General features: G+C 47.4%; 1 protein-coding gene across 3 annotated transcripts in view; it reads left to right on the plus strand.

Annotated features, from left to right (window-relative positions):
* RANBP17 (RAN binding protein 17) overlaps positions 1-24,943 on the plus strand; it is a 573,906-nt gene that overhangs the window by 390,957 nt on the left and 158,006 nt on the right. Inside the window, exon 21 of one of the 3 annotated variants that reach the window (XM_060232795.1) lies at positions 18,846-18,953. The exons of the other annotated variants lie outside the window; for them this stretch is intronic. Within the exon in view, the coding sequence (XP_060088778.1) occupies positions 18,846-18,953 (108 nt within the window). The remainder of the gene's footprint in view (positions 1-18,845; positions 18,954-24,943) is intronic. 3 annotated transcript variants of the gene reach the window in all.

Genomic DNA, 24,943 nt, shown 5'->3' on the forward strand with positions numbered 1-24,943 from the left:
TCCTTCCTTCCTTCCTTCCTTCCTTCCTTCCTTCCTCCCCTCCCTCCCTCCCTCCCTCCCTCCCATCTGAGGTTTATTCTATGTGACTCTTATGTTAAGCAAGTTTGGCCACTCATGAGCTAGCAGGAAGGGGAAAATGAGGAACTGGGAGAAACAAGAAATGTCTAAGGTTGCTACAAGCATGCCAGAAGGACACGGGTGGATATTTATTGTCTGAATACAGCCCAGACCTGCATCTTCCAAACTGGCCCAGCGACTATATTATCTTGGCATACAGGACTCAGGGAAACCACCATTGCAGGGAATTCTGATGTGTTTCTTCCAGGAAGTTATGTCCTCTATGGCATTTTGGTTAGGTTTGTTGGATGGGATGTGCAGAGTTGGAAGTTTTCAGGAAGGCTTTATCCATACCACAGACACTGAGAGAATGCAGGATCAGATAGTCCTCAAAAGTCTAGTCTGCATATATGCACAGAGGAGCACAAAATATGATGGCCTGCTTCCGAACAGGGTACTTCATATGAGTTTAAATTCATATTCACTGGCTCCTACAGTTTTCTTGGGACAGTTCAAGGTGCTGAGTTTATCTTAAAACCCTTAATGAAACCTAATTTTCAATTGATGCTTAGAATGTGAGTACTGATACTGGAGTAAATAAGCTTGCTATATCAATTCCACAAGAAGGAGCAGTATTGTGTGTTCACGTTATACTGTTCCTTGTCAAAATAAGTACAAATACAACTGGCATTGTACTGGGGCTTCTAAAACTAGCAATTTAAATGTACATGTCCCATTCATAACCAAGGTGAGGTATGTCTACTTGGGCCCTGCTTTGATGATTGATTCTTTGGGAACATTAGACCAGCTAGATTTGCATCCAGTAAACCTTAGAGACCAACAAGAGTCCTTATGTCCTTGTCAGAAGGTGGGAGTGGTGTTACGAAGAAGGAACGCAGGATGCAAAGGCACAATGTACATTGTAATCAACTAGATTAGACCAGAGAAGAAATGCCCCTTCTGACTAGGATATAAGGACTCAGAGATCTCCATCCTGACTCATATCTAATGAAGGAAAGTTTGACTCTTGAAAACTTATATTGTGAAAATCTTATTGGTCTCTAAGGTCCTACTAGACTTGAACCTAGCTTTCAATCTGGATTGAAAGGGGCTGAGTCAGTGCAAGACAAACCTAGAGTTTGTGACAGCTGCTGCACTCACTCTCCCAAAATGTGACTGCATCTCACTAGTCTGGACAATTTTCTAAATATTGCCTCATTCCACTAAAATCTTCTTTTAAAAAGTGTTGTGACAGTTTTGATATTATGCATTATTGGTTGAGTGATCCAAATTTCTTCAAACATTTACAAAAATGCTAATGTCTTGAGGGATGTCATAAAATCATAGAGTTGGAAGGGACCTCCAGGCTAATCTCGGCCAACCCCCTGCACAATGCAGGAAACTCCCCCTAAATTCACAGGATCTCCATTGCTGTCAGATGGCCATCTAGCCTCTGTTTAGAAACCTCTAAGGAAGGAGAGCCCACCACCTCCTGTTCCACTGAGGAACCGCACTAACGGTCAGGAAGTTCTTCCTAATGTTGAGTTCCAGTGTGCTGTTGATTTTTTTTAATTTTTGGATTTAATTTCAACCCATTGAAACCCTTTTGATTTAATTTCAGCCCACTGGTTCTGGTCCTACCTTCTGGGGCCACAGAAAACAATTCCACACCATCCTCTATATGACAGCCTCCAAGTACTTGAAGATGGAGGATACCTCTGAAGGATACCTCTGCCTTCCCCAACTAAACTATAAACTTATCAAGTTTCCTGCATGGCAGAGCACCTATCAGACAGGGCAAATTCAAGAGGGGGAGTTGCCACCCAGGGAGCCCCTGTGGCTACAGGCCTTGGAAAGGGTGTTAGGTGTTTGAAACATGGAGTATATAAATGCTTCCAATTGTTCTTCTGGGAAAGGGGGCTCATGCTCAGTGAGTTTAGAAAAAACAATTTAATTTGCATGGTAGACTGTCTGGCAAGAATTCCTTAGTGATACCCTTTCTAACCCTTTTGAGAAAGCCAAGGATCGTTAAGTAATTCCTCTAGGTTATGCTAAAGGAATTATCAAAAATGGGAACAGCAAGCCTCAGCTGGAGGCAGAGCTCCTTGGAGCAGCGCTCCAGAAGGTCTAAAACAGGTGTCAGAGAGCCAGCCCAATCTCTCCACTCCATCCTGTGGATCCATAGGATATAATGAAGAGATCAAGCCACCACTGTGGCACGACACTACTGAAGGGGTTTAAAGTTTAAACCCCTTCTCTGGGGTCATGACACAGCCACTGCCCAATGTCTCCATTCAATTCTATGGGCCCATAGGATAGAATGGAGAGTTTGTTAGGCAAATTGCCCTAAAAATAGGGTTGTAGGGAATTTAGCATAGTGGGCAATCAGCCTTTTAGCGAGATCTTGAGAACCTATATATACAGAAGGCGTCTGCTTTGGAAATCACCCAATAACAAGGAGATTTGGTCTAATAATAATAGGGGTTTTATTATAAAATAAAGGCAAACATACAAGGGTATAAAATCATACAACATACATACAGGCCTAAGAAAACAGATATGAAATTGATAGAGGGGTAGCACAAGGGTAAAAACAAACAGGGTATACGACCTGATCCTGGTGGCTTAGGGTCCAGTCACCACTAGAAGATATAGACATGCACTGCGATGTGCCATGAATGATGCTCCTTACTTAGAGTAGGGAGGGAGGAACAATCTGGTTACATATTGCCCAGGCAGAGAGAGAGTAAGCATGGCTTTCTCTCTGGTTATATTATTTATGGAAAGGAAAAGGTCCTCCCAAAAATGGGCTGGCTTGTTGGTGGGCAGTATCTAGTCTATTCTGGGTACCTGATTGGATGCCCACTTCCAGCCAATGAGCAGACCAACTCTGGTCACCTGAATGGATCTCCAGGTAACAATGGGCCAGGGGGAGGCTCCAAAGTGGCAGTTTGGGCAAGGCATGGGTGGAAGCATGGGTGGAGGGGATTAAACAAGCTATCCAAACTTATCTAAAGGTGACAATAGATGGCCAAATTGGTACCTAAAGTGATACCTGATCTATACAAAGAACTTCTGGCTCTGGGGGAGACTGGTCTTCCTCTTTCTCTTCTGGCTAGCACAGTCCTTTGTCTGAAGTTCCGTTTGACAAAGACTTGGGCGGTCTGGCAGGATCCATGCCTAACCTAAGCTTGATTGCCTTATGTAGATGTAACAGCTGTTGAGTACGTGAGCCTCTCGCTTCTCTGTCATGGAGTCTGGCACTGCAGGAAGATGGTCGCTGATGATGTTAGCCTACCAACATGGCTTCCTGGTCAAGGCTGGAAACCGCTTGCCCGGACAGTTCCTGGCGACGCGACTTCTTCCACTTCAACGGCCGAGATGGTGCATGCACGGAGTGGCTGGAAACCCATCTGTACTTCTGGCTAGCACTCTTCCAGAGATATAGAGTGCTGTTGTAACTCTGAGGCTGTTAGTATTCACATAAGTCTCTTATAAAATGGTAGATAAAACCCACGTCTCACAGCAATGTGTGCGAGTTGAATCTCCAGGCACCCTGGCAACCAAACGGGTGATTACAATGTCTGTATATAACTGAAATTAGGGGTCTCTTGCTCACAAGATCTCTCCCCACCAGCACAGCTTGGGGTCTGCTGGGCTGCCCAGTTTCAATTGGCAGTACAGCAGAACCTGTAGAACAGCCGATCCTGCGGGGAGAGATCTCCCCACAGGACCACTTGATTTGCCAGCTCTGCTATGCCGCCTAGTTGAAACCTGGTAGCGCAGCAGAGCCTGTAGAATAGCTGATCACGTAGAGAGAGGTCTGAAATTTTTGAGGTGGAGCCTGAGTGGTGGGCATTGTCTTCTGACTCACTTCCAGTGATTATGTTGTTTTTGTTTTTTACAGTCTTTAGACCAGCCGACAGTTCAATCAAGCGTAAAATACAATAGTAATACATTGGTAATAATTCAGTTTTAAGAACTTTTAAATCTCAAGCAGTTCCCATAGCTTGAGATTTAATGCACAAAGTTTAGCAATTTCACATGTGTTCTTAGCATTCTTCCGATGATGTCAGGGGAAGGGGATGTGGCATGTGCAAATAAGTTGTGCTAATGAACTCTGGCACCTCTTTTTCTGTAAAACCCCTGGGGAACAGTGTGGCAGAGATCTTTCCTGACCCTCCAAGGTGGGGCTACACATTCTTGCAAAGGCCAAAATCACAAAATTGTGGAATGGGGGAAAGCTGTATGCATATCACTGAATGTCCTTCTGTGGCCATTAATATGGTGAAGTTAAAAAAAAAAACCCTTTGACTTCTCAGTTCCCTTTGACATTGAGGTAAAAAAAAAAAGCAATCACTGAGTCATTACAGACCCATGGGGTGATGTCACATCCCAACATTTTCTTGGCAGACTTTTTACGTGGTGGTTTGCCCTTGCTTTCCCAAGTCATCTACACTTTACCCCCAGCAAACTTTTACCAACCTCGGAAGGATGGAAGGCTGAGTCAACCTTGAGCTGGCTACCTGAACCCAGCTTCCACCGGGATCAAACTTAGGTCATGAGCAGAGCTTGGGCTTCAATACTGCAGCTTACCACTCTGAGCCACAGGGCTCTTAATGTGTGTAGGTTAGGTATAACAACAGTGACTATCAAAAGCATTTTGTTTCTTGCTTTGTGCTTTTCGTTATAGATACTGAAAAGTCTCTAAAAACTAATTTTCAGTAGAAGTAATTTGTAGGAGTTCTGAGAAGTAATGACAGGGATCTTCTTAGTGGTCTCTGTGCTTCACACTCATGGGATATAGCGCCTGCGCCGATCCTCCGAATCGGTACCTAAAAAGCCTGGGATTTTTCGCGCTCGGCACCAGTGGGCATGCGCAGGTGTTCCAGTTCCTTTTTGACTGCCACGTTGATAGGATCTCCTTTCGATTGCTCCAGTCGGTACTGGTAATCCTTTGGATTTTCTCACTGTTATATAGCCCGTTTGTTGTTTTCCTAGTTAGTAGTTAAGTGTTATAGTTAGTTATTGTTTAAAAAAAAAGACTTGTTGTTGGACTTTGCCCTTCGGGGCTTGTTTTTTCCCCCATTCCCTCAGAAATCTTTCTGTGTGGGTTCCGGTGCCTATGGAAAGGCGTTGGGAGTTTTTCAAACGTTGCCACAAGTGTAGTAGCAAAATTGCACCTCCTGACGGTCATTCCCTCTGCTTATTGTGTCTGGGCGAGGAACACCAAGTCGACTCATGCCCGCATTGCTCAAGTTTCTCGAGGAAAAACCTGCAAAAACCGGGCGGCAAGGCTATCGGCAGCACTTGTAGAATCGACTCTTCGTCCGCCGAAAATGGCAACGGGCCCGTCGGTATCGATGGGGGAATCTACCCAGGCCCTGACTTTTACATCAGTCAATCCATCGTCATCAGTCAATCCATCGTCATCGTCACCAGTGCAGACTGACATGCCAACCGAGCAAGGCCGGCCCACAAAATGACCCTCTGAAGGGTTAGTGGTGACTCTGGCCAAGAAACGTCGGGATGATTTGAGGACCCGATTGTCCCTCCGGAAGAAGTCTAAATCGAAGGAGAAGCAGAAGAACAGACTTTCCCGCACTCCTTCTCGGGATGCTTCGATGTCAACTGGAGCTGCTCCACCACGGAAGATCCTGGCATCTCCGCGTCCATGGAGTCCTTCGGTGTCGAGAAGCAGAGGCTTGCAGTCGATCCGTCTGTCGGGATCTGAGTAGGAGATAGACCTGACCCAGTGCACCCATTCATCGAGATCAGGATCGTGTCATTGGAGTGACAGTGATTCGGTATCGGAGATCGAGGCTTCAGCACTGAACGAACCCCTGACACCTCTTCCACCGACTATGGGACGGAGAGAGCTTCAACCGGCTACTATGGTTCAACTTTTCCTGCCACCTCCACCGTGAGATCAACGTCAGTGGCCTTGTTCCTATGGATACCCGTACCCACCGCCATACCAGTGGTACCTTCCACGTGACTTTCCAGAATGGGATCAGCGGTTGGAAGCCTTGCATCTTTTGAGGGTTTCACATCACTCCACGCATCATGCATCGGCATTGATGTCGATCCCTCCCAAGAGATGCAGAGAGAGGGTGGATGAAGTGCAAGCTCGCTCGTCGGTATCACTCCGGTCACCCGAGCGCTCGTCAACCCTGATACTTTCTGAGCACTCAGTGAGAAGAGATTCTTCATCATCGGACTCAGAGGTTGGTTCCGATGATCCTGACAGGGCAGTGGAACCTTTGCCAGAGTCGCATATTGTTGAGGACCTTCCCATATCTCCATCGGAAGATCTGAAGTCTTATGGGGACCTGGTGAAGCGGATGGCACACTCCCTCTCCCTTTCAGTGGTTCAACCACAGCCAGTCATCGATGACACCGTCTTCGATATAATGCAGAGAGACACATCGACGGCTGTGGCCCTTCCAGTAACCAAAGTTATACTGCAGGCGGTGAAGGAGCCCTGGGCAAAGCCGGCATCTACTCCAATCTCTACGCGAAGACTGGACCATATGTATCGCGTTCAGGAGGCTGGTGCTGAGTTTTTGTTCGCCCACACCAAGCCCAACTCGGTGGTGGTCTCCTCGTCCTCTAAGGCGCGTAAAACCCATTCTTCTCCACCTGACAAAGAGGTCAAGAAATTAGATAATGCGGGCAGAAAATTTTATTCAGCTGAAGCATTGGGAGTAAAGGTCTCCAATTACGCTGCGTGCATGGCTCACTACCAGTGCTCCATTTGGGAGCAGCTCTCACCACTAATGTCTTCCTTGAGAGAGGAGAAGCGATCTTCGTTCAAGAAGCTGCAAAAAGAGGGCTTTGCTGTGGCTAAGCAACAACTGGCTGCAGCAAAGCACATGGTGGATGTATCAGCCAACACCCTCACTTCCGTCGTCACTTTTGGCTACGGTCTACAGCTCTTCAGCATGACACCAGGGCTATGTTGAAGACCTTCCTTTTGAAGGTGAAGGTCTTTTTAGTTCAACCACTGATACTGTCCTTCAAGAGATGGACAAAAGTATAAAGACCTCAAGAAACCTGGGTGTCCCGGCTTCCTCTAGAGCTGGCAAGTCTAAGCAATGGAATAAATCTTGGCCCAAGAGGCCCTACCAGAAATTCTCCCCCGACCAGCCATGGAGACCTCGCTCTTTGCAAGAGAGTAGGTCTCCCTATAGGGGAAATAACAGAAATGATTTGCTTCAGCATCTGCAACCACTGACAAATCTAAGGGTGCCTGCCCACAGAAGCAGGGCCTTTGACTTTTTTGAAGCACGCATTGTCTCCCCTCCTTTGTCACATATCCGCCTCTGTCAATATCTTCTGGCTTGGGAGTCCATCTCCACAGACAGTTGGGCTCTTTCCATCATAGCAGAAGGATACAAGATAGACTTTGTTCAGGTTCCGACTCAGTCAGTGATTGTCACCACACCCCCTTCCCCACCTCTGCTAGAGGAAGTGAGCAACCTCTTGCAGAAACAAGCCATAGAACCGGTCCCCGTAGAGGCCAGAACGAGGGTGTGTGTGTGTGTTTCTATTCTCGTTATTTCCTGGTTCCCAAGTGGGATGGGGGATTGATACCCATTATGGACCTTCGAAATCTGAACAAGTTTAGCGTGTACCAGAAATTCAGAATGTCGACCCTGCAAACAATCCTTCCTCTCATCAACCAAGGGGACTGGATGGCAACATTGGATCTCAAGGATGCCTACTTCCATATCAGCATCCATCCTTCGTACAGGTATTTCCTTTGTTTTGCAGTAGGTTCCAACCACTTTCAGTTCACAGCCCTTCCATTCGGCCTGTGCACTGCACCACGGGTGTTTACCAAGATGATGAGTGTTGTAACCGCACATCTTTTGCTTCAAGGCATAGTCGTTTTTCTGTATATCGACGACTGGCTCCTCATGGCGGAGTCGGAAGAACGTCTATCCGGCCATATTGCAACTACTCTTCATCTTTTTCACACCTTAGGTCTGCAGGTCAACATGACAAAGTCTCATCTTACACCATCGAGGACAGTTCAATTTATAGGGGCCTTGCTGGACACAAGCCTTCACCGTGCTTTTCTGCCTCAGCAGAGAGCAATGGACATTATCAATCTCATCCATCTTTTCCAAAGTTGAAAATGGGGCATAGCACAGCAGCTGCAGCAGATGCTGGGGCTGATGGTGGCGACTACAAGCGTGCTGCTGTTTGCAAAATTAAGAATGAGAGGACTTCAACTGTGGTTTCTCAGACAGTTTCGGCCTTTACGGGACTCACCTCAGAAGAGGTTCACAATCCCACCATTGATCCTCTGGACCCTGCAGTGGTGGAAATCCAGAGACAACATCTGTCAGGGAGCTCCCTTCCATCTACCTGTACTGACAGTTACGATCACCACAGATGCGACTTTGTGGGGCTGGGGTGCTCACATAGATGCTCTGTGTGTGTGTGTGTGGGGGGTCCTTGGCCTCCACAGCTGACTTGTTGCCACATAAACTATCTGGAACTGTTGGCAATTCATTTTGCCCTTTGGTCTTTCCAACCCATGGTGGCGGGGAAGGCTGTGGCTGTGTTGACAGACAATACTACAGCCCTTTGTTATGTCAACAGGCAGGGCGGGACAATCTCTCGATGGCTCTGTACGTTAGCAATAGAACTGTGGATGGAGTGCCTGAAGCATGGCATCTACATGAAGGCTGCGCATCTTCCAGGGATGCTCAATCTGCAGGCGGATTCGTTGAGCAAAGGAGCATCGTCTCCACATGAGTGGGAGGTGTAGTGGCACTACCTTCAACCCGTGTTTCAGCTCTGGGGGTATCCTCAGGTGGATGTGTTTGCCACAGCCAGGAATTGGAAGTGTCCTCTGTTCTGTTCCAGGGAAGAAGAAGAAGAAGAAGAAGAAGAAGAAGAAGAAGAAGAAGAAGAAGAAGAAGAAGAAGAAGATGATGATGATATTGGATTTATATCCCGCCCTCCACTCCGAAGAGTCTCAGAGCGGCTCACAATCTCCTTTACCTTCCTCCCCCACAACAGACACCCTGTGAGGTGGGTGGGGCTGGAGAGGGCTCTCACAGCAGCTGCCCTTTCAAGGACAACCTCTGCCAGAGCTATGGCTGACCCAAGGCCATGCTAGCAGGTGCAAGTGGAGGAGTGCGGAATCAAACTTGGTTCTCCCAGATAAGAGTCCGCACACTTAACCACTACACCAAACTGGCTCTCCACACCAAACTGGCTCTCTGGGAGGCACAGATCCAGAGTCATTGGGAGACGACCTGATGTTCCTGTGGAACAATTGGTTCCTTTATCTGTTTCCGCCTCTGCCGCTGCTAACGAGTTGTCAACAGAATTGTGAGAGAGAGACAGCAGTGCATTCTAGTGGCACCGTGGTGGTCTCGGCAGAACTGGTTCCCGGTCTTGCTTCAATTAGCGAGGGGTTTTTTTTCATCAGTTTCCAGCAGAATCAGACCTTCTGTCGGCCCAGGAAGGACACGTGTTTCACCACAACGTGCCTCATCTGAAACTGACGGTGTGGTTCATCGACCTTGTGAGTTCTCCAGCAGAGTCCAGCATGTCTTTCTAAATAGTAGAAAGTTGTCTACACATGCTTCCTATGACAGGAAGTGGGGGAAGTTTCTTCAGTTTTTAGCTGACCCTACAGTCTCACCCCAGCGGGTGGGTCTATCGGTGATTTTTGACTTTCTGTTATCTTTGGTGGATGCTGGACTTTCCTTTTCTTCTGTTAAAGTTTATTTATCAGCAATATCAGCGTACCATGTGTCTGTTGAGGGGCATTCAGTTTTTGCTCATCCTCACTCGAAGAGGTTTCTAAAAGGACTACTCAGATTGCATCCCCCATCAAGATCACCCCCACAGTTGTGGGATTTGCCTTTAGTATTAGACAGGTTGACTCGTCGTCCCTTTGAACCAATGGCAACCTGTTCTCTACAGCTTCTGTCTCGGAAGACTGCTTTTCTGGTGGCAATCATGTCGGCACGCCATGTAGGGGAGCTCATGGCTATGTGTTGTGATCATCCATATTTAGTTTTTCATGAGTCCGGAGTGTCATTGGCTTCCGATGTTTCTTTTCTTCCTAAGGTGGTTTCCCAGTTTCACCTTAAGTTGGATGTTTGGTTACCCACGTTTTATCCCACGCCTTCCTCGGATGAGGAACATCAGTGGCATGCTTTGGATGTTAAACGTGCGTTACTGTTTTATTTGAGTCGTTCTAAGAGTTTTCGTCAGGACCAGCATCTTTTTGATCTTCTTCGTGGTCTCTGTGCAGTCCCACACATGGGGTCTTGCCGCAGGCAACGGATCCATACCTCGGAGCTCCGATAGCTCGCCTATAGCGTCTTTTGGCGCGCTTTCCTCCCGCCCTGGGGAGCAGGCAGCGACTGCACATGCCTGGAGCGGGGGGAGAGCGCCCATTCCACCCAGTTTCTTCCCTACCGCCGCCCGGACATCACCTACCTCGCTGCGTTTCCTCCTTAGCTCGTTTTCTTCTTCATTCTTCTCTTCATCTGGTATTGTATTCACCTCGTCTTTTCATATTCTTCACTTCCTTGCTATTTTTCGTCCCTAAAAATATATATATATATAAAAAAAGGTCCGTTTCTGCGCTTCCTTTCCCCTTTTCTTTCCCTCCCTCCCCTCCCTTGTCCGGAGCGCATGGAAGGGAAGGTTACGTTCAAAAAGTGCAGGCGCTGTGGGGCTAAGATCCCCACCACTGACGGCCACAACTATTGCCTCTTCTGCCTTGGGGAAGCCCACCGGGTCGACTCTTGCACACATTGTGCTAATTTCGGGAAGCAGGCTCGTAAGAATCGTGCAGCAAGGCTCCGGAGCTTTCTGCTTGAACTGTCTTTGAGGGCGATGCCCGCATCTGCCTCGCCGCCTCCCCCACCTAGAGCAGGAGATTCGGCTACTTCGGACGTGCCTCTCTCTCAAAAGCAGACGCACAAGTCCGGAAAGAAAATATCGAAGCACGCCGGGACCGGCCATAAGTCTTCTAAAAAATCGCGTCACTCCGACTCCGAGGATTTGGCGCCGAAAGGACCGCATCACTCTCAAGCGACTGATTCGACTCCGAGGAAGTCTTACGAGTCGCACCCGACTTCGCACCCGCCTCGGGCCTCGACTTCAGCTCCCGATACCATGGACGCCGCAACCTCGGCCGCTCAACTCCTGCTCCCTTCAGAACTCTCGGCTCCGTCAGATGTAATTACTGACATGCCGCAGCTCACTCCTCACTCTTCTACGGCCGTAGAAGTGATTCCAATCCAGTCTCGCTCACCGTCGGTCCGCAGTGTGGTTCCGTCTGACTTTTTGGAGCCCGACCCATCCGATCCTACTCAACATTACGCGAAGTCTTCACTTCAACTCGGATCCTTCCGAGATGTCGCACTTTCCCCCCTGTATAGGGAGTCAGCGACCCAAAGCTCTGCTCACCGACTTCGTTCGCGTTCTCCAGAGGACCGGTCCATGCCGCGTCGGATTCGATCACGCTCCCCGACGCCTCTGCCTCCTCGGTTTCGCTCTCGCTCCCCGCATAGACGCCGTGATTCCGGCTCCTCCGCCTACTATGACCGTCATGACCTGTATGCACGCCCACACCTCGACTATTCATCTCGTCCACGCTACGACTACTCTTCTCAGTCACGATCTCCTTCACCAAGGGTTAGGTCTCGCCATCGCCTCTCCCGTTCCCCTTCCTATGAGGGTACTCACCGCTCCAGATATCAAGACCTGGATCGTGATGTTATTACCCCTCGGATCCGCTATGACGACTCTCCTCGAACCCGTGCATACGATTCTCTCTGAACCCGGGCATACGGTCGGCTCCGAGACCCTCCTCCAATCCGAGACTCTTCTCGAGCCCGTGACGACGATCGACTCCGAGACTTCTCCGAACTTCGGGAATCCAATCACCTGCCCTTTCGGCACTCGGTACCGTCTCCAGTCCCAGATCGTCCTCGGGACCTCAACAAACCCGGTACCGTCTCCCCCAAGGCCTCGACGGTTCCCGTCCGTATTTCTCCACCTCGACCGGCTCAGGACTCTCACACTCCTAAGCTTCGGGCCTCGGCCTCGGAATCGATCGCACCGCACCACTCTCCCAATGCAGACGACTCCCATTCCGATAGGGAATCCTCCCTTTCATCGGATTCGGAGGACCACCCTGCCTCTGTTGCCTCGGAGTCTGCACCACAGCTGCGCCTTTCGCCATCAGATGCTTCCAAAGCATATTTAAATCTCATCACCACAATGGCTGACGTTCTCAAAATTGCTTTGCCGTCTGACTCTCCTAAAGTTTCAGACATTGTACACGACTTAGTACAGGCTGACTTCCCACCAGGGTCGCTTCTCCCAATGCTACCTGTACATCTTGAGGGTTTGCGAGAGGCTTGGGACAAGCCGGCCTCTGTCCCACCTACTTCCAAACGATTCGACTCGCTCTACAGAGTACATGCCCCGGATGCTAAATTCTTGGCGACGCATCCAGCGCCCAACTCTATTATAGTTCACTCTGCCACTAAGGCCAAGCCCTCACGACACCCTACACCACCAGATCGCAAGGGGAGAAAACTTGATACCTTGGCACGAAAGTTATTCACTCTGGCCTCTACCAATTCTAAACTCAACAATTACTTAGCTTATTTCTCTGCGTATGTCTTCAATCTAGCGAATCAATTTACGCCCCTGATCCCTTCTCTCCCTGAAACCTCTCAGAGAACGGCCTCCAACTTGGTGTCGGAATTGTCCAGAGTCTCCAAACAGCAGATAAACACCGTACGACATGCTGTTTCTTGTTCTTCGAGGGTCTTCGCTTCCTCCGTTGCCTTGCGCCGTCATGCCTGGCTGCGTTCTACTAACTTGCAGCCCGACATCAAGCAGAAGATAGAGGATCTCCCCTTCGACGGCCTAGGCCTCTTCCATGCGTCCACGGACGAAGTGCTAACCTCTGTTGACGACGGCCGCAAACGTGCCAAGCGCCTGGGAGTTTCCCAACCTAACTCCCAACAGTTCAATCGATCAAAAACTTGGAGACCTTCATTTCAGAAACGACAACGGTCACCTAAACAAAGTGACTACTGGAGGCGAAAGGGTGTACAACAAAAGCCTCATTTCCAGCAGAGACCTAAGCCCCAACAAACCAAGAAGGCCTCCCTCCAGTCTAAGCAGTCTCTTTGACTCTCTCCAAACCCCACCTGCTCTCCAAACTCCACCTGCTTACAGCACACGTCTCCTTCCGTTCCTTCCCACTTGGAACTCGATCACAACCGACTCCTGGGTGCTGACCATCGTGCGCCTAGGTTACGCAATTGAGTTCATTTCTCCACCTTGCCACCACTACTTCATTGCTACCCCCCCGTCTTCACTCCTCCATCAGGAAATCCTGGACTTGCTCCAGAAAAATGCCATAGAACCCGTCCCTCCTCAACATCGAGGGACAGGCTTCTATTCGAGATACTTTCTGGTCCCCAAGAGGGATGGAGGCAAGCGTCCCATTCTAGATCTGCGGAAGCTCAACAGGCACATCGAATACAGGAAGTTCAGAATGATCTCCCTGCAGTCCATCTTGCCCCTTATTCCCAGAAATTCCTGGATGGCTTCTCTAGATCTTCAGGACACTTACTTCCATGTGACCATTCGACCTCAACATCGGAGGTATCTGCGATTCGCCATGGGCCAGGACCACTTCCAATATGTGTCCCTGCCATTCGGCCTCTCCACTGCACCCCGCGTTTTCACCAAGTGCATGGCAGTGGTGGCAGCTGCCCTTCGCATTCGGGACATCCCAGTCTTCCCATATATCGACGACTGGCTTTTCATAGCTCCGACTCAACATCAACTGCAGAGCAACCTCAACACAGCTCTCACCCTTCTGAAATCCCTGGGCCTTCGTGTGAATGCTTCAAAATCTCACCTCACACCTACCCAGGACCTCAAGTTCATAGGGGCTCTTCTACGCACTTCTCTCCATCGTGCTTTCCTTCCCGAGGATCGGGCACTAACTATCATTGCCTTAGCCAAGTCAGTTCAACAACAGCCTCGTCAGTCTGCATTCACAATCCAAAGCCTGCTGGGCCTCATGGCCGCCACAACATCTGTCCTTTACTTTGCCAGGCTACGGATGCGACAACTACAGCTCTGGTTTGTTCGAGCCTACCATCCCCAGGCGCAACCGCAGAGCGTTTTACTCACTGTTCCGCAGAGAGCGCTTCTATCTCTCACATGGTGGACTGTACCCGACAATCTCCTCGCAGGCATGCCGTTTCTACCGACTCCTCCGATGGCCATCGTGACAACAGACGCCTCAAAGTGGGGATGGGGCGCCCACTTAGAGGACAAGACCGTCAGGGGGCTTTGGACTCCCCCCGAGAGGGCCATGCACATAAACTGCTTAGAACTGATTGCTGTGCACAGGGCCCTCCAATCGTTCCTCCCACTGATAATGGGTCGGCACGTTCAGATCTCCACGGACAATATGGCAACAGTTTACTACATAAACAAGCAGGGAGGCACCAGATCCCTCCGCCTGTGCCGTATAGCCGTACTGCTCTGGGAATGGTGTGTCAAGCACAACATCTACATGACTGCCATTCACCTCCCGGGTGTGGAGAATGTTCTGGCCGACTCCCTCAGCAGGGTTCGCATAGACGACCACGAATGGTCCATCAATGCGACCTACCTTCGTCGTATCTTCCGATGCTTCGGAACGCCCAAGGTGGACGTCTTTGCTTCCAGGGAGAATGCAAAATGTCCTCGATTTTATTCCAGGAGGGGCAACGACGCCTTCCTACACAGCTGGACAGGTCCTCTTCACTACTTCTTCCCACCGACCCCCCTTCTGACACGGGTGTTGGTAAAGATAGCACGAGATGGCACGGACTGCATCCTCATTGCTCCATGGTGGCCTCGGCAACTGTGGTTCACGAGGCTTCTACAAATGTCCCGCCACACTTACTGCCGCCTTCCTCCTGTGGGCGACCTTTTATCCCAGGCCAGTGGTCAGGTTCTACATCACAACCCTCGGGTTCTGGCCTTGGCAGCTGGAGAATACATCCGCCTGCCTCTCCACAGAGGTAGCCAACATCATCCTCAACGCAAGGAAGCCTTCCACTAGACTTTCGTACCAACGCAAATGGAAGCGCTTCTGCTCATTCGCGACATCTAATCATCTGCAGCCAGAATCAGCACCCCTTAACCTGATTTTTGATTATCTACTTTCTCTACAGAAATCAGGACTCTGCTATTCCTCCTTAAAAGTTCACCTATCTGCAGTTTCTGCGTTCCATAACCCTGTTGATGGCAAAACGGTGTTCTCCCATCCCTTGTCTAAGTCCTTTCTTAAGGGCATGTTGCACCTCAATCCACCTGTTAAGCCCTTCGTCCCGACTTGGAGTTTATCACTAGTCCTTTCCTGCTTGATGAAAGTTCCCTTTGAACCTATGGCTACCATAGACCTTAACCTTCTTTCCTGGAAGACAGCATTGCTGGTAGCTCTTACCTCAGGCAAACGGGCAAGTGACTTACGCGCCTTCCGCCACGATCCTCCCTACACCATTTTCCACAAGGACAAAGTTGTTCTGCGACCGGACCCTGCGTTCCTTCCTAAGGTTGTCTCCCAGTTCCACTTATCGACTTCAACTTCTCTACCAACGTTTTTCTCCAACCCATCTGACCAGGGACAACGAGCCCTGCATTCTCTGGACGTTAGAAGGGCTTTATCTTTCTACCTTGATCGTACACAACCTTTCCGTAAGGACCCTAATCTGTTTGTGGCCTACGGAAATCCTCACAGAGGACACAAAATCTCTACCCAGAGACTATCTAAATGGGTAGTTAGTGCCATCAGGTTGTGTTACGAACTGGCTAAACAGCCTCTGCCCGAAGGTCTTAAGGCCCACTCTACTAGAGCGGTCTCGACGTCTTCGGCTTTCCTGCAAGGCGTCTCCCTAGAGGACATTTGTGCGGCTGCATCGTGGTCCTCACCATCCACGTTCGTCTCCCATTATGCTTTAGACGTTCGTGCGAGACGTGACGCCTCCTTCGGTCAAGCGGTCCTCAGATCCATCTTCCACTGAAGTCATGGGTGAGTGCATCCGCTTCCATCTCTATGTTGCATAATATGATGTGATTGGTTACGTGACTAACTTTCTTCTTTTACCAGCACCCTCCTCCAGGACATTTAGCTGGCTAGTCACGCATGTGTGGGACTGCACAGAGACCACGAAGAAGATAAACAGGTTGCTTACCTGTAACTGATGATCTTCGAGTGGTCATCTGTGCAGTCACACACGCCCACCCAGCCTTCCCCGCTGCTGGCCTCTTGTAATTGTTGCTTAACCTTGTATAGTGTCAGTGCCAACGGCGGCTGGAAGAATCTGAGTGGAATGGGCGCTCTCCCCCCGCTCCAGGCATGCGCAGTCGCTGCCTGCTCCCCAGGGCGGGAGGAAAGCGCGCCAAAAGACGCTATAGGCGAGCTATTGGAGCTCCGAGGTATGGATCCGTTGCCTGCGGCAAGACCCCATGTGTGTGACTGCACAGATGACCACTCGAAGATCATCAGTTACAGGTAAGCAACCTGTTTTTTCTTATGTTGCTCCTAAGTTGGGCTCCAGAATTTCATCTCAGTGGCTTTCAAAGTGGCTCACTGAGACTATTAAACTGTGCTACTTGCTGGCAAAGAAGTCACTGCCTAGGCCCATTCGTGGACACTCTAGTAGAGCAACGGCAACATCAATGGCGTTCCTGAAGGGTGTTTCCTTGACGAATGTGTGCAAGGCCACCACCTGGTTTTCTCCGCATGTTTTCATGAAGCACTGTGCTCTGGATGTGCATGCTCAGCAGAGGACTCGTCTAGGAGCTGTGTTGATGCAAGCTGTCTCTTCTGGTTGATCGTCTTCCCGCCTCCGGGTATGTCTTGCTTGCTAATCTCCCATGAGTGTGAAGCACAGAGACTACGAAGAAGATAAACAGGTTGCTTACCTGTAACTGTAGATCTTCGAGTGGTCATCTGTGCATTCACACTACCTGCCCTCCTTCCCCACTGCTGACGGTCTCCTATGATAGGGGCTTCCAGCGGTCAAGAAGGAACTGGAGGGATCCTCGCTCTGGCTCTGGTGAGCATGTGTACTGGGACACCTGCACACGCCCACTGGTGCTGAGCTCAAAAAATCCCAGGCTTTTTAGGTACCAATTCAGGGGATCGGCGCAGGCGCTCTATCCCATGAGTGTGAATGCACAGATGACCACTTGAAGATCTACAGTTACAGGTAAGCAACCTGTCTTTGTTTTTTGCTTTTAGTTTTCTTGTTTTGCAGCTATAAATATTTTGTTGACTGAACCAAAAGAGTTAGCCATGTTAGTTTTGTTGCTGCAAAATAGTAAAGAGCCCAGTAGCACCTTTAGGATTAACAAATTATATTGTAGCATAAACTACACATATATTGGCCAGTGTGTGACACAGAATGTTGGACTGGATGGGCCATTGGCCTGATCCAACATGGCTTCTCTTATGTTCTTAGCTTTCGAAATACAAATCTAATGCACATCGAAATATACATCTGTGTTTCTCAAAAGCTTATGCCATGATAAAAATTGTTAGTCTTAAAGAGGCTACTGGGCTCTTTACTATTTTGTCGGCTGATATTGCTTATCTTTAAGCTTTTGTAACCACTGCTGTTATTTTGGTACATAGGCTTTTCATACATTTTCTTACCATTGAAATTTCTGGCCAGGTATAATAAGGCTTTGCCCAAGCTCAATCATGAAGTTCCTTAGGTTGGTTCAAAAGAAGCTTTAAAGGCTTGAAGCAAACACTAATGGCATGTATTACAAGACCAGGTCTTGCCAGACTGAAGTGAATTGGCAGACACTTAACACTTATAGGTTACAACATAACATCTCTCCTTTTCCCATGCCCACCAAAAATCTTTTGAATTAATATAAAGTCCTTTCCCATGACTCAGTGTTACTTCCTGTCAAGGTGACATTCCACATATACTTTCCCCATTTCTGTTGGTTTCTATCGGTGTTACCCAGGGAGACGGGATTAGAGTTGTCTCCCCATGCTCCTCTTCCACCTGCAGGCCTGGAACTTCTCACAGCACACAAAATACTAAATAGCTACAGAATCAGTGGGATTAGTAACCATGGATATAATCGCAGTATGGAGTTAGTACATCATATAAATGCAATGGCAGCAACATGAAAATAAGGGATCATTAATAAGCAAGAATAATAATGCCAGCAAAACAAACAGCCTTGCCATCTCAAGCTATAGCTGTCAGGGACTTGTTCCTGACACCAGGAGCCTTTGGGCACCTTTGGGTATTTTGACGTAGGATGGTGGATGCAACTACAAAATGGCCACCACAGGAGGCAGAGCCAACCACAGACACGCATACGGAGGAAGCCCAGTGCAGGGTACAAATGGAATAATTTTTTAAAATACACTGGGTATGAGTAGTGAGAGACAACAAAGTCAAGGCTGTGGTGGCTGCTGCTACCAAAACTGTTATTTCAAAATCTGCAAAGCTAATCAGACCTCCGGTGGTCCCAGGGACCCCTGTTTTAGACTGTCTGGTGATGGTACAGCTGTATAGAACAAAATTACTAGCACATAATTAATCTCTGTTAAAGCAGTCTGGTTCCACTTCAGTGACAATTTACATTTTACAGCAACTAAAGAATAGGCTTGAGATGTTATTTGTAGCTTTAGTTTTAAAAGTAAGCTGTTTATTTTTGTTTTGAACTTCTTTAACTTCCATTACAAAAAGATACCCATCATATCTTCCTATTCTTCAGACAGCTATCGAGCTGTGGTACCGTGAACCAGTATGTACAACTCCAATCTTGAAGCTCATGGCCGAACTGGTGCAAAACAGGTATAGTTCATCAAAGTGTTGATTTAACAGTCCTGAATATTCTGTCATGGAACTACATATTGTGACCACTATGAGAAAAGAGACCTCATTGTCATCTATATTTGAGATTTCTTAAAAACAAGCTTTGAATTTGCTGAAACCATACTCTGCTAAAAACGAAAGGTCAAATAAATTCCTGACTTTTCCTGCTGACAACTTCATTTTTCAGAAAGTTGAGAGGGAAACAAGGGCATCTGCTCTCTTGGACTTGATTCTCACCAACAGGGAAGAACTGGTTGATGAGGTGGAAGTAGTGGGCACTCTGGGTATTAGTGAACATAAGATTTTGGAATTTATAGTCTTAGGGAGGGAAAAGCGGTACATAAACATATAGGTTGGCCTTCAAGAAAGCAAACGCTGATGAACTTAGTTATATTGGGTAGAATCCCATGGTCAGAAATACTTTAGAAGAAGGGAGTTCAAGACTGGTGGGAGTTTCTTAAAAGTGAAATATTGAAGGCACAATCACAAACTAGTTGTATGAGAAGGGGAAATGGGAGGAGCCTGAAGAAGCCAAGGTGGCTCCATAAATAGCTTTCTAAAGATCTGAGAAATAAAAAGACTCCTGATAGGAAATGGAATAAGGGTCTTATGACCAAGGATGAATATTACTTGGCCAAGTGCAAAGTAATGCACATTGGGGCCAAGAATCCCAGCTACAAATACAAGTTGATGGGGTGTGAACTGGCAGAGGCTGACCAAGAGAAAGATCTTGGGGTCATGGTAGATAACTCACTGAAAATGTCAAGACAGTGTGCGTTTGCAATAAAAAAGGCCAACGCCATGCTGGGAATTATTAGGAAGGGAATTGAAAACAAATCAGCCAGTATCATAATGCCCCTGTATAAATCGATAGTGCGGTCTCATTTGGAGTACTGTGTGCAGTTCTGGTCGCCGCACCTCAAAAAGGATATTATAGCATTGGAAAAAGTCCAGAAAAGGGCAACTAGAATGATTAAAGGGCTGGAGCACTTTCCCTATGAAGAAAGGTTGAAACGCTTGGGGCTCTTTAGCTTGGAGAAACGTCGACTGCAGGGTGACATGATAGAGGTCTACAAGATAATGCATGGGATGGAGAAAGTAGAGAAAGAAGTACTTTTCTCCCTTTCTCACAATACAAGAACTCGTGGGCATTCGATGAAATTGCTGAGCAGACAGGTTAAAACGGATAAAAGGAAGTACTTCTTCACCCAAAGGGTGATTAACATGTGGAATTCACTGCCACAGGAGGTAGTGGTGGCCACAAGTATAGCCACCTTCAAGAGGGGTTTAGATAAAAATATGGAGCAGAGGTCCATCAGTGGCTATTAGCCACAGTGTGTGTGTATATATAAAATTTTTTGCCATTGTGTGACACAGAATGTTGGACTGGATGGGCCGTTGGCCTGATCCAACATGGCTTCTCTTATGTTCTTATGTTCTTAACCAGTGCTTGTAGGGAGGGTGTTAGAAAAGCTAAAACTTAGTATGAGCTTATCTAGAGATGCTAAAAACAACAAAAAGGTTTCTTTTGTTATGTTCAAAGTAAGGAAAAGGACATGGTAGACCCACTGAAAGAACAGGAAAGAACAACTAAAGAACAACTTCGTGATCCAGGGAGAAGTCAGCTTAGATTTGTCCTCAACAGGTCCTGCCAGACCAACCCCATTATCTTCTTTGATCAAGTGACAAGCTTACTGTATTGAGGGAATGCTGTTGATATTGTTTACCTGGATTTTAAAGCTTTTGACAAGGTTCTCCATGATGTTCTGATAGGTACACTAGAGGATTGTGCTCTGGACTCTAGGGCAGTTAGGTGGATAGGGAATGATTGGAGAGCTACATTCAAAGAATAATTTTTAATGGCAATTCTTCTGAATGGAGGGAGGTGTCCAATGGGGTGCCACAGGGCTTGGTTCTGGGTAGCAGTGTTTGTGAACAAGATCTTGGGCACAGGTGGACCAAATATGAGCAGCCAGTGGCCAAAAAAAAAATGCTAACGTGATCAGAGGCATAACATCCAAATAGCAAGTCATAGTCCTGCTGTACAGTGCATTGGTCAGGTTGCACCTGGAGTATTGCGTGCAGTTCTGGAGGCCTCACTTCAAAAAGAATGTGGACGGAATGGAGCAGGTGCAGAGGAGAGCAATGGAATGGAGCAGGTGCAGAGGAGAGTGATGAGGATGATCAGGGACTGGAGACCAAGCCCTAAGAGGACAGTCTAAGAGACTTGGGAATGTTCAGTTTGGAGAAGAGGAGGTTGAGGGGGCACATGATTGCTCTCTTTAAGTATTTGAAGGGCTTGTCACTTAGAGGAGAGCAGGAAGCTTTTCCAGTTGGCAGCAGAGGATAGGACTCACAATAATGGGTTTAGTTAAGGGTGGGAAGGGACTGGCTGGATATTAGGAATACCTTTTTTTAAAGTAAGAGTTGTTCAACAGTGGAATCAGCTATCAAGAGAGGTGGTGAGCTCCCCCTCACTGGCAGTCTTTAAGCAGAGGCTGGATGAACACTTGTCAGGGATGCTCTGGGGTTGGACTAGATGGCCTGTATAGCCCCTTCCAACTCTGTGATTCTAAGTTTAATTCTTGCTTTTTTTCAATCTTCTCTTGCAAGGAAAACGGTGCTCAACATGGCAAAAACAGAACACATGATGAGGGAAGGGAGTTGCAGCCTAGGATTGGCATGAGGGTAGTACATAAACACCTAGTTTCTTTAAATGGATCGTATTCCTCAGAGACAGATGAATTGCACCCAAGGATACTAAAAGAACTCACAGATGTGATTTCTGAGCTTTTGTCCATTATTTTTTAGAATTCTTGGAGAACAGGTGAGGTGCCAGAAGATTGGAGGTGGGCTAATGTTGACCCCATCTTCAAGAAGGGGGGAAAGGGGGATCTGTGTAACTACTGACCTGTCAGGATGAGGGAGACTTGTCTCAGCAGTAGTGTGTGGGGAAAGGACCTAAGGGTCTTACTAGACTATATACAGAACATGAGTCAGCAGTGTGATGCGGTAGCTAAAAAGGCAAATGCAATTTTGGGCTGTATCAACAGAATCTTCATCACATCTTGATCATGTGAAGTGATGGTTATGACTTTACTCTGCTCTGGTTAGACCTCACCTAGAGTATTATCTTCAGTTTTGGGCACTACAATTTAAGAAGGATACAGACAAGCTGGAATGTGTCCAGAGGAGGGCCACAAAGATGGTGAGGTGTCTGGAGACCAAGTCCTATGAGGAAAGGTTAAAGGAGCTGGGTATGTTTAATCTGGAGAGGAGACGACTGAGATGTGATATGATCACCATCTTCAAGTACCTGAAGGGCTGTCATATAGAGGATGATGCAAAGTTGTTTTCTGTGATCCCAGAAGGTCGGACCAGAACCATTGGGTTGAAATTGAATCAAAAGAATTTCCAGCTAAACATTCCAAAGAAGTTCCTGATAGTTAGAGTGGTTCCTCAGTAGAACAGGCTTTCTTGGGAGGTGTTGGGCTCGTCTTCTTTGGAGGCTTTAAGCAAAGGCTAGGTGGCCATTTGACAGCAATGCTGATTCTGTGAATTAGGCAGATCATGGAAAGGATGGCAGGAAGGGTTGCATCAGTGCTTAGTTCTTGTGGCCCTTTCTTACATGCCCAGGGAAATGCCAGTTGCCACATTGGTGTCAGGAAGCAATTGTCTCCCGGCCAGTTTGGAGGAGATTTCCCATCTTCTGGGCATGAAGCAGTGGTATCTGGGTGTTTGTGGGTGGGAGATATTTGTGAATTTCCATCGTTGTGCAAAGGGTTGAACTAGATGACCCTCAAAGAACTGAGACTTTGATAGTTAGACTTCGATAGTTGAAATTTAAGACTTTATTGCATTGCATTGGACAGGCATCACTTGCACATTGTATTTGTGTATAACCTACATATTTATCGTTATATTGCATTTTGAACCGTTGTAATTTTCAATAACAGTACATATTAGTAACTGTGATTGCAACAGCCCTTTGGCTTTTTTGTATTTAATTGCATAGACTTTGCAGAAATCCAACAGGTAGTATGTGAATGGATCCACAAAAAGTCTTTCTTCTGACAGGCTAGCTAGCTCAAAGGAGTCTCATTTTGCAGAGAAATTTTATTAAAGAACTGAATTCACAAGTTCTGCAGCATTAGTAGAAATATTTCAAGGGGACATATGTGAAATTGGCACTTTAGCTGTATATCAGGATCTCTCCCCATTTTTGCTTAAGTCTGTGAAATTGGCAAGAAGCACATTATTGCTGTGGACTGGAACTCATAAAAACTTCACCAGACTTTTATATAGTTATGTTATGTGCACATGTTTTTCTTTGCACAATCTATGTTGATACTTTACTCTTAAGAATGTATCTGCAAATCATTAAATACCCATAAGTTCATTATATTTTGGATTATGTACACAGTTATTTTTGGTGTTGTTGTTCTTACTGTGTTTCTCACTTTGGATTTGCTGTTTGCTAGAATCAGGGGCAAGGATAGTCTTTATCCTGACAAAATAGAGGTAGACCTTATTTGAGATGACATTCAACCTGTGTTGTATGTATCTTGAAAACTTATCTTGAAAACCAATAAGCAGTTTTTGTGACCTCCTGGTCTCATCTTTGCTCCTGGTTATATTAATACTGGCTATAGCAGGAGGTCCCCATCCTTTTTGAGCCTTTGGGCACCTTCGGGCTTTTGACATGAAGTGGTAAGCTGTCAAAATGGCTGTCAAAAGAGACGAGGCCAACCACAAAACCACAAGCTTAGTTTTCAGGTGACTGGCTTGCAGGGTTTTCCTCCCTCCTCCCTTCAAGCCAGTGAGTCACCTTTCCTCCCCAGGTTGCTGCTCAGGAGGAAAAGAAGGTGACTGGCAGGGGGAAGAGAGCACTCCCTCTCCCCAAGCCAGCAAAGGCTCTTTGGTCGCCAGCTAGTTGCAGTGACAAGAGGATGTGAACAACTGTGAGCGGGAATGGCTGTTCTCACATGTGCTGGCCATTATGTTTTCTTCCCACCTGCAGCTACTGGAGGTGGCAGGCTTGGGAACAGGAAGCAAAGATTTAATTTCCTAGCCTCCTCCCGGAACGTAATAGCTTGGACTATCTTAGGTTGGGTTGGCCTGCTGCTGCTGACCCTTTGGGAGGGTCAAAGCAGGTTGCACCTGGATGCGCCCACTTCCTGCAAATGCTCAGAAGATGCAAGAAAAGGTGTCCATAGGCACCCTAGTGCCTATGGTCCATGAGCTACAGCCAAGAGTGATTCTTTTTGCTAGGTTAGACTAATAAGAGTTGCTTCCTGAAGAATTCTGACCTAGCGACATTACCTGTATACTGGTGACTTCCGGACTGGACTATACTGTAGAATGGTGCTACTTTTGAACAGTCCTTGGAAACTTCAAGTAGCCTAAAAAATGTCTGCCTGGTTATTAATGGGCTGGCAAATTAAAGCATGGTACACCTGTTTGAGATGTAGTGCTGGAGAAGACTCTTGAGAGTCCCTTGGACTGCAAGAAGATCAAATCAGTTGACTCTTAAGAGTCCCTTGGACTGCAGGAAGATCAAATCAGTTGAGTTGATAAGGGAAATCAACCCAGACTGTTCACTGGAAGGTCAGATGCTGAAGCTCAAATACTTTGGCCACCGAATGAGAAGGGAGCACTCCCTGGAGAAGATCCTAATGCTAGGAAAGGCAGAAGGCAAAAAAAGAAGGGGACAGCAAAAGATGAGATGGCTGGACAGTGTTACTGATGTAACAAACATGAATTTGAGCAGACTTTGGAGGATGGTGGAAGACAGGAGGACCTGGTGTGACTTTGTCCATTGAGTCGCAAAGAGTCGGACTTGACTGCGACTGAACAACAACTACAAAAACACCTGTTCTGCTACAGCTTCATTGCCTGCCAATTTTTCTAGGTCCAAAGTTTTGATCTAAAAGCCCTAAGAGTTTGGGGCTAGGGTACCTCAGTTAAGC

Source organism: Heteronotia binoei, chromosome 1, assembly GCF_032191835.1.
Source record: "Heteronotia binoei isolate CCM8104 ecotype False Entrance Well chromosome 1, APGP_CSIRO_Hbin_v1, whole genome shotgun sequence".
NCBI lineage: Eukaryota > Metazoa > Chordata > Lepidosauria > Squamata > Gekkonidae > Heteronotia > Heteronotia binoei.